Source organism: Phasianus colchicus, chromosome 1 (assembly GCF_987193195.1).
Source record: "Phasianus colchicus chromosome 1, bPhaCol1.hap1.1, whole genome shotgun sequence".
NCBI classification, from domain to species: domain Eukaryota; kingdom Metazoa; phylum Chordata; class Aves; order Galliformes; family Phasianidae; genus Phasianus; species Phasianus colchicus.
In genome coordinates this window covers 67,832,722-67,840,579 of record NC_143436.1, presented here as the reverse complement: position 1 = coordinate 67,840,579, position 7,858 = coordinate 67,832,722, and the positions used below count along the sequence as shown (strand labels likewise).

General features: G+C 36.3%; 1 protein-coding gene across 1 annotated transcript; it reads right to left on the bottom strand.

The window, feature by feature from the left end:
* Positions 1–7,599, bottom strand: LOC116231395 (sulfotransferase 6B1-like). Its single transcript, XM_031597125.2, has 6 exons — positions 6,591–7,599; positions 5,532–5,716; positions 4,807–4,933; positions 2,209–2,303; positions 1,861–2,047; positions 1–796 (listed from the first exon to the last, which is right to left on the bottom strand). The coding sequence occupies exons 1-6, from the start codon at positions 6,733–6,735 to the stop codon at positions 678–680; spliced, it is 858 nt and encodes a 285-aa protein (XP_031452985.1). The 5' UTR covers positions 6,736–7,599; the 3' UTR covers positions 1–677.
* Between the last annotated feature and the right edge of the window lie 259 nt (positions 7,600–7,858).

Genomic DNA, 7,858 nt, shown 5'->3' with positions numbered 1-7,858 from the left:
TGAAGAACATACTGTTACAAAAAACAACAAGCAAATCAAACAAAACAAACCAAAATTTTATACACAAACTTAACTGCAAATCTTCAAATGTATTGCTACGTTTTTCAATTCTAGCATCAATAACAAAGTCTGATAAAATAGGCACTTTCCAAATCACAGTAGATGAGAAAGGAGTTCAGTCTAGGATTAAGTAGTCGTTCTTTATGATGTGTTTTTAGACATACAGATTATTACAGGATTTTTTTTTTCTTAGTATTTAGGTAACATTTTTAAACCAGATCCAAGAAGTCCATTTGTATATTCCTAGAGCAAAAAATAAATAAATGTTGAAGTAGATTCAGTTGTAAAAAAATTGGGTCTGACATCTGGCTATCAAACCATGTATATCTGTCCTCTGATTGAGTTCAGTTCCAGCATTGTGCCAGAATTTTCCTGTCCCCAAATCTCCATTTTACAAGCCTTCTCCACATTTCTATTGTTTGACAATGTGAAAAGTAAGGCTGATAGATAAGATTAATTTATGTAAACAAGGTAAAAAGGTGGTCAGTGCTTCTTCCATCTTCATGGCATCAGTTCCAAGAGCAGCTGTTTTTCTTTGAACTTCTCTTAGCTCCCATCCAGATTTTCCAACAATTTCTCTGTCTGCATTTTTGGTAAGTATTGTTCTTCCCATGAAATTAGAATTCATAGGTGAGATGCTTTGCCATTTTGCTGAGTTTCATTTTCTCACTGAATACTTCATCAAACTGTAAGTTCTGTTTTGGAGTGAAATGGTTCTTCCAGTCACCAACAGTACCTGGAGGAGCAGGGACAGTAAAAGAACAGTGAATCTGGCTATATATAGCAATGAAACAAATCAAAGGCAGACCAGTTTTATTAATGCTGCACTTGGCACAAATTGTTATTGTATTATCAACCGTAGTCTCTGTGATATGTCATGATAGATCATGATTATGAGTAATTATTTTATTGATTTGGTGAGACTTGGATGGGAGAAGCTGAATCGTCATCCATATTAAGCCCTAAGGCTTGTTTCTCATAATGTGTCACCTGGCAGTGCCAGCAATACTAAGAGGCACAATGAAGAGTAACAGGTTTTCAGGATGGAAATAGAACTCTTGCTCATCTCAGCAGAGGCATCTTGCCTCATCTTAGATGTTTGCTGTTAAAGGTCTCTATCTGGACTCTTTTAGTAGAGGCAAATAGTTGCTGGCTGAAATTCATCTCACCCTTGTCAGCATATAAAACCCAGTAGCAAGAAAACAGCTCCTCTACATGTTTTTTAAGTCACATATGAGCTACAAACTGCTAAAGGTTTTACTGCAGATCCCAGTTTGGCTAAGAACTTAAGGTGATCTGTTAGGTCACAGGATGATTTGAGTCATTCATTCTTTTGTTGTCATTGTCAGCATATTTCTTTTTTGGAAACATTTCAGTAAGATAACAGGGAGTACAGAGGATAAAGGCTACCAGCAGATTCCTTCCTAAGAAATGCACCTTTTCCATTCTAGCAAACCAAGTGACCTTCACTCGTAATTCGAGAGGAGACACATAGAGTCTTGTGAGAGACTGAGGGTAAACTTTAGATACAAAAACTCAGATAAAGAGTAATGTTCTGTGAACTTTCCTTGAAGCTCCAAAGCTCATATACAGCAAACTCGTAAGAACTCCCTCCATGTTTCTCTAGCATAAGCATGCATTTTCAACTGAAGAACTTAGAGAATGTTTTTTCAAAAGGCAAATTGGAGAATCCAATTGCTGTTTCCTGGGAGTGACTCAAAATGTCTTCAAATCTATAAAGGTTTCTGTTGGATAGGTGCCAGTTGATGATTCTGTATTAAGTCAGGTCAATAAACTTACCTTTTCGGAAAATTAACTTCCTGTTGGATGTCAGGGCACAGACTGTGTGACTGGGGTCACTGTTTTCTTTTTCTGTGTCCTTTTTCATCTCTGAGAAGGATGATTTCTTGCAGATATCTTGGATATCTTCATCACTGATGCTTATGCCCAGGAATATGCTGATTTCCTTCACAATCTTAGGGAGATTCTGATATACAGGAAGAATAAAATTTTTATATTTCTGAGGTGATAATCAGACTTTCCTTTGACATGGAAATTGTTATTTTCATTAGAATTTCATCCTTGATATTTTGATTATTTCTATTTATCAGCAACTCATTCTAAAATAGGAACAGAGTGCATATTTACCTTTTTCATGTCTTCATAGAACAAAAACAGTATATTTTTGTCATTTTTATGTTCTTCCCAACTTAGAAAATGGTCAAACCAGGATCCACAGACAACTGAAAAGAAAACCCATAGAGATTCATGTATATTTGATTAATAAATAACTCCATATCTCACAAATTTTTAGGGGAATGATTCCTTCTTGGTATGTACACTATGTTCCTCTAAATCTGATTAAATTCTTTTTGTGAAGTGATTCAAATTTACAGCCCAAAGAAATTACCATTCATGTTGGATTTTTTTTTTTTTTAATATCAAAGTGACAGATTATTATGGAACATAGTGTCACAGTAGAAATAAATCCAAATCTAGGGACAGGCCTGTAGTGAAGGCAAATGTATGGGCACAACAAGATCTGAGCAGCTCAGCAAATATCTGAAATATCTGTAGATTTGTGGTCAAAATTTAAAAAAAAAAAAAAAGTAGGAAAATAAACTAGAAAATTAATGTATTGTAAGTGTAAGTATGACACTAGGAAAAAAAATTAGGAGTCTGTTAAATGGAGCACACAGTATTGCTCTAGCAGAGGAGAAATATTTATATTTTCAAAAGTCAGGGAAGAATTGATAGAAAAATTATTTATTATAAAAATAAAACAGTCAGGCAACCACACAGGTAACTCATGGCTTTATAATTGACTCACAGTACTTGCTTTGTCTGAATGCTCCCCTTACTGAATAATAGGAAGATAGCTAAATTTCAGCTTTATTTTTAAAAAAGCTATTCTGACTCTTCTGGTTCAAAGACGAGATTGATTGCATTGACAAATGAGCTGAAAGCCTCCTCCAGGATAATGGGCACTTCATGGACAGAGCAATTGTGAACTGCGATCTTGCATTATACTTTTACCATAAAAGTAAAATATTTAAGTATCGTAAAGGACATCATTTTGTTTGCAACCTTGAGACATATTTAAGTATTTTGCTGAATGCTTCAGCCTGTATCCACCTGCTTCCAGAAAACCCTGTCTAATTGCAGAGCACCTGTGCACCACAGTGTGCAATTAAAGCCTGCTAAACCCTACTGGGAATGTGCTCAACAAATGCACCTGCTTCCCCTTAGCCCACATCTGTGCAAGTGCCCAGTCCTACAAAATGGGAAGGCTTCCAGAGTCACGGAGTCTACACATAGATTTGGAGTACCTGCTGCTTTTCTTTCCTGTTTCTATCAGGGTGATAACCTATTTATCAGGACAAGTATCCAAAGAAACCGAGTTTGCCCATTTAAAAAAAAAAAAAAAAGGAACGATGACTTTTAGGTCCTGTAAGCTCTTAGACTGTAAGACCACTATTGTCTCTATTGTCTGTGCTGTTCTTGAGCTATTACTCTGTGGATTCATGCTATAGGGATGAGCCATCCTGCCTCCAATACCTGAAAGTCAGAGACCCTTTTGGCTTTGGGGGTACAGCAAAAAGTTTTGAGGACAACATCCCTTTTCTCTAGGTGTCCTCACCACTGTTCTCAGCTTAACTCTGTTCTCTCTTAACTCTGCAAGTATACTGCAGGATCCGAGCCAAGCAACATGGTCTTTGTATGTTTCTATTAAGAGCAAAAATGACAACCTCTCTCCCAGTATCATCTCTTACATAAATCTATGTTGTAACCAACATAGTTATCTTTTTGTACCATGCATGAACACACTGAAAACAGCAGAAGACTATTAATTCACAGACAAATGGGAGATGCTTTTAAAATTTGGTACTATCCTCTTCTTTTTTTTACTAATTGATGTTCAGGGGTGTTAGTAAGCAAGCAAAGATCCTGCACATCACCGAAGCATGTGTCTTAGGGCTGCTCTGAACAAGAAACACAGGATCCACAAATCAGCAGAAAATGCAGACTGATTTCCAGAGCCTTGATATAAGCTGACAAGGACTGCACTGGCAGTTTGCTTTGATATTTTTCAAGCTCGTCTATCATTGTTGCTGTTATCACCACTGTGGGTGTATGGTAGGAACACATATCCTCAAAGGAGTAATAAAACACTAAAAATGGGGTGGATAACCAGAATATAGTCCAGTTGTCAGCTTCCTTGTCACTGCTGCCACTCACACAAATCTCACTCGTGTCCTTGGTCTCTGGACCCCAGGACTAAGACAACATATCAGGCAGAGCGTGTGCAGAGGTGCTTATGAAAGCGTCTAGACTCCCTTTGAAGGGTCACCCAAGACCACTTTCAAGATTAGAGAAGGCACTAAGCCTGTAAACTTAGGCTCTCTGAGCAGCCTGGAGACAACCTCCGTGTGTGCCACCTGCCCTTCTGCAGGACACTAAGCCATATATTGCCCTCTGGGCATCTTCAAACAATGTCTACCCCACCAGCCTGCAGCCACTTGTCAGAATACATCCTTGAAAGGCTGAAGACAATATACTATTACTTGTTCTTTGTTTAGCATTAGAATTTATCTTGGAAAAATAATAAATCCAAGGATGTGTGAATTAGGAGTTCAGCAAGGAGTTTTCACATAATTAATATTTCTTGTTTATGTTCATAATAATAATATAATATTAATAATAGTAATATGAGCTGAAGGAAGAAAACGTAACACCTATCCTTACCATCTCCTTCTAAGAACAAGTCAAGGAAAGCAGTCCAGGTATCTACAGTGGGAAGGTTTGGATTCTCTCGGTAGTAATGATACATGGAAACTGCAGTATCTTTTGGATTTCTGCTGATATAGATCATCTGTAAATGAAGACGATATGGTTATTAATGATGTTCTTTCTTTATTTTGTAGGAGCTGCGTGCATAAATGTGGCATTTTCACATGTGGTTCCAGTGTCAAAACACTTTCCTTCAGGATTTGTCCATCCTTAATGACTATGTCATTAAGATAGAAATGTATTTGTTCTGTTTAAGCAGAAATAAGCAGTGGTTAGCAAACACTATCTTGTAGACAAAAGTATGTTTCCTACAGATGGGTAACGATTATGCTTTATGAAAAGGACCGTTTTCTTTTAACTCCTGATTTAAACTAACTCCCATACCTAACATATAAAACCATTCACTTCTTCACATTCACACAGCAGCTGCAGAATGTCAATTTTTGCCTTTCATTGAAATTAGACTTGTCCCAAAAGCCTGGATTTGGATAATCCTGAAACTTAGAACTTCTAACATAAAATCTGAGGCACAGAGCTGATTTTTATGAGCCTCTCATGTACACAGCAAACCACCTCTGGGATCTGTAAGTCATTTTAAAGCGTTTAAGGATCAACAAGACAGAATAGATGCCTAACAGACATTTAATATATCTTACAGCTTTTATAACTTTTTGACTTACCTTGCATTTTTTATTCTTAAAATGTTGAGGCAACATGTTGTAGTCTAAGTGTGTCGGGATGATTCTCTTTGATGACAGTTGATTCAGTTCCTCCAGTTTGGACATGTCTCCAAGTTCAATGGGAGTTGTTAATGTAACGGGAGTATTGTAAAGCTTTGTTATGACTCCTGCAAGCCAGTGAGTGCCTTCAGAAAATTGGTTTTAAGGAAAAAAAAAAAGAAAGAAGAAGAGAAAGGAAGGAAGATTTGTTAATGAGAAAATATATGGAACGTGCAGTCTGCATGTGAGAACAGTTTGCTAAACCCCAAGATTCAAGAAACTGTGTAATTGAGTACTCCTATTGGCTCTAGATCTATAAATACTGGAAAAATTATTGTTGTGGCTGAATTACAAACTCTGTGAAAAGCACTGATATTTGTATCAAAACAAACTCATTACATACATGGAATAAAATTCAGACTCCTTGTTAGCTGAGTTGATTATATTATTTCTATTGTTTATTTTAAAATAATCCATTTTTTATGGATGGAGGGAGGGAATCATTATAGTAGCTGTGGCTACTGGGAAGATAACTAATTGAGCTTCCAGCCTGGTGTGAGTTTCCGTGTGTGAGAGTGTTGGGGAGAGAAGGAAGAAGAAGTATCTACAGACAAGAGCCATACACCTCTTCACTTGCTCATAATTAAATGCATAGAGTCCTCAGGAAAATTCTTTGAGTATAGATTTTGCTTACAAGAAACAAATATTTGCTTCTGAATATATAAAACACCTGACAATATTTTGTATTACAGAACCAAAATCTATTTAAACAAATAGCGTTTTTTTGTTGTTGTTGCACTTGCTTTGGTTTGTTGGTTTTTTTTTGTTGTTGTTGTTTGTTTTTTAATTTGTTTTGTTATATTAATACTGACTGAGAGAATAACACACCCACATATTCAAACATCCTTCCCTGTTTTTTTGTTTTTTTTTTTTTACAGACATTTCACAAGTAAGTTAAGCAGAGAACATGAAACGAACTATTGACACATCTTGCAGTTAATATATAGAAGTAGAACTTACCAGATTTGGGGTAGGAAACCAAAAGGACATCATCTTCTCTAGCATCAAAAGCATCCAAGGAATTTAAAAGCTCTGGAGAAGACCTGGTGGTAAAGGAAATCCCCTTAAACTTGTGAATGAGTTCTGCCTCACTGAGGTTGGACATGTTTGCTTAAGCCTACGATTCCTGCAAATCAGATAGCAGTGAAATGACTAGAGGGTTTAAGAATAACCTCTAGGTCAGATGGTTTGAAGTAGCAAATTGAGACCAGCAATACAAACCTCATGCTTATATAGTTTGCTGTGCATCTTGGAATCTCTCACAGATATTGATTTTTCAAGTTAGCTGATAACGGCAACTGAAATATTAGAGGTCATTTGATAAATAACAGAAATGCAGCGTCATCAAGAATGTGTGTCGTCATTTATTAGCTTTCCAGAGAAAGAAAAGGAGTGATAGTCAAATTATATGAACTGTGGAAAATGTCAGACCGATCATTTTATGTTGTCATAAAATAGGATCAATATGATTCAATAACTTATATAAGGGCTGCTCAGAAAGTAATGCCTCCTGTTTTATGATGTCCATTTCAGCAATGGTGACAGCAATAGTGGGTAACTTCTGTTGGTTCAGGTTTTTATGAATGCAGCATGCAGGCCTTTATTCATCACTGGCAAAAATGTATAACTATTAGTGATGACTATGCTGCAAAATAGTGTTTTGTAGCTGAGAATTTGCTGTATCGAATAGTGTTATTGTGCTCTTCGTTGTAGTTTCCATGGAAATAAATAGGAGGCAACCTATGTACTTCATTGGAAGCAGTGTCTTGTTTTATGTGAATGAAATACTTTGGGTTCTCATTTTATCATATATGCAGTGGCCTGTATTTTCAAATCTCTATGTTGATTCCAAATGCTTCAGGGATGTCAAGGAACTAATTTTCTGAACATTTCACAATTTCAGCCTGAGACATCTTAAAAACAGAGGTACAATCCTCTGAGGTACAATCATTTTCTGAGCTGTCATATCCGTAAGAGGAGTGGGTTTTATCTTGTATGTTTTATGACTAGAAGTGGTTGAAGTTTTTTAAATCTTTCCACAGAAAATGCAGATTCATCAAAATAAAGGCACTTGCAAGAAAGATGTAGTTCTCAATTCACTGCCCATTATGAATTGTATTTTTTTTTTAAGTTTGAATCTGTAGAAATCATCATGCGCATTTTTTCACCTGAAAGCTCCATGTTTTATCAAAATTACCTTAAGAAATGTGAATGAATCACATGAAAAT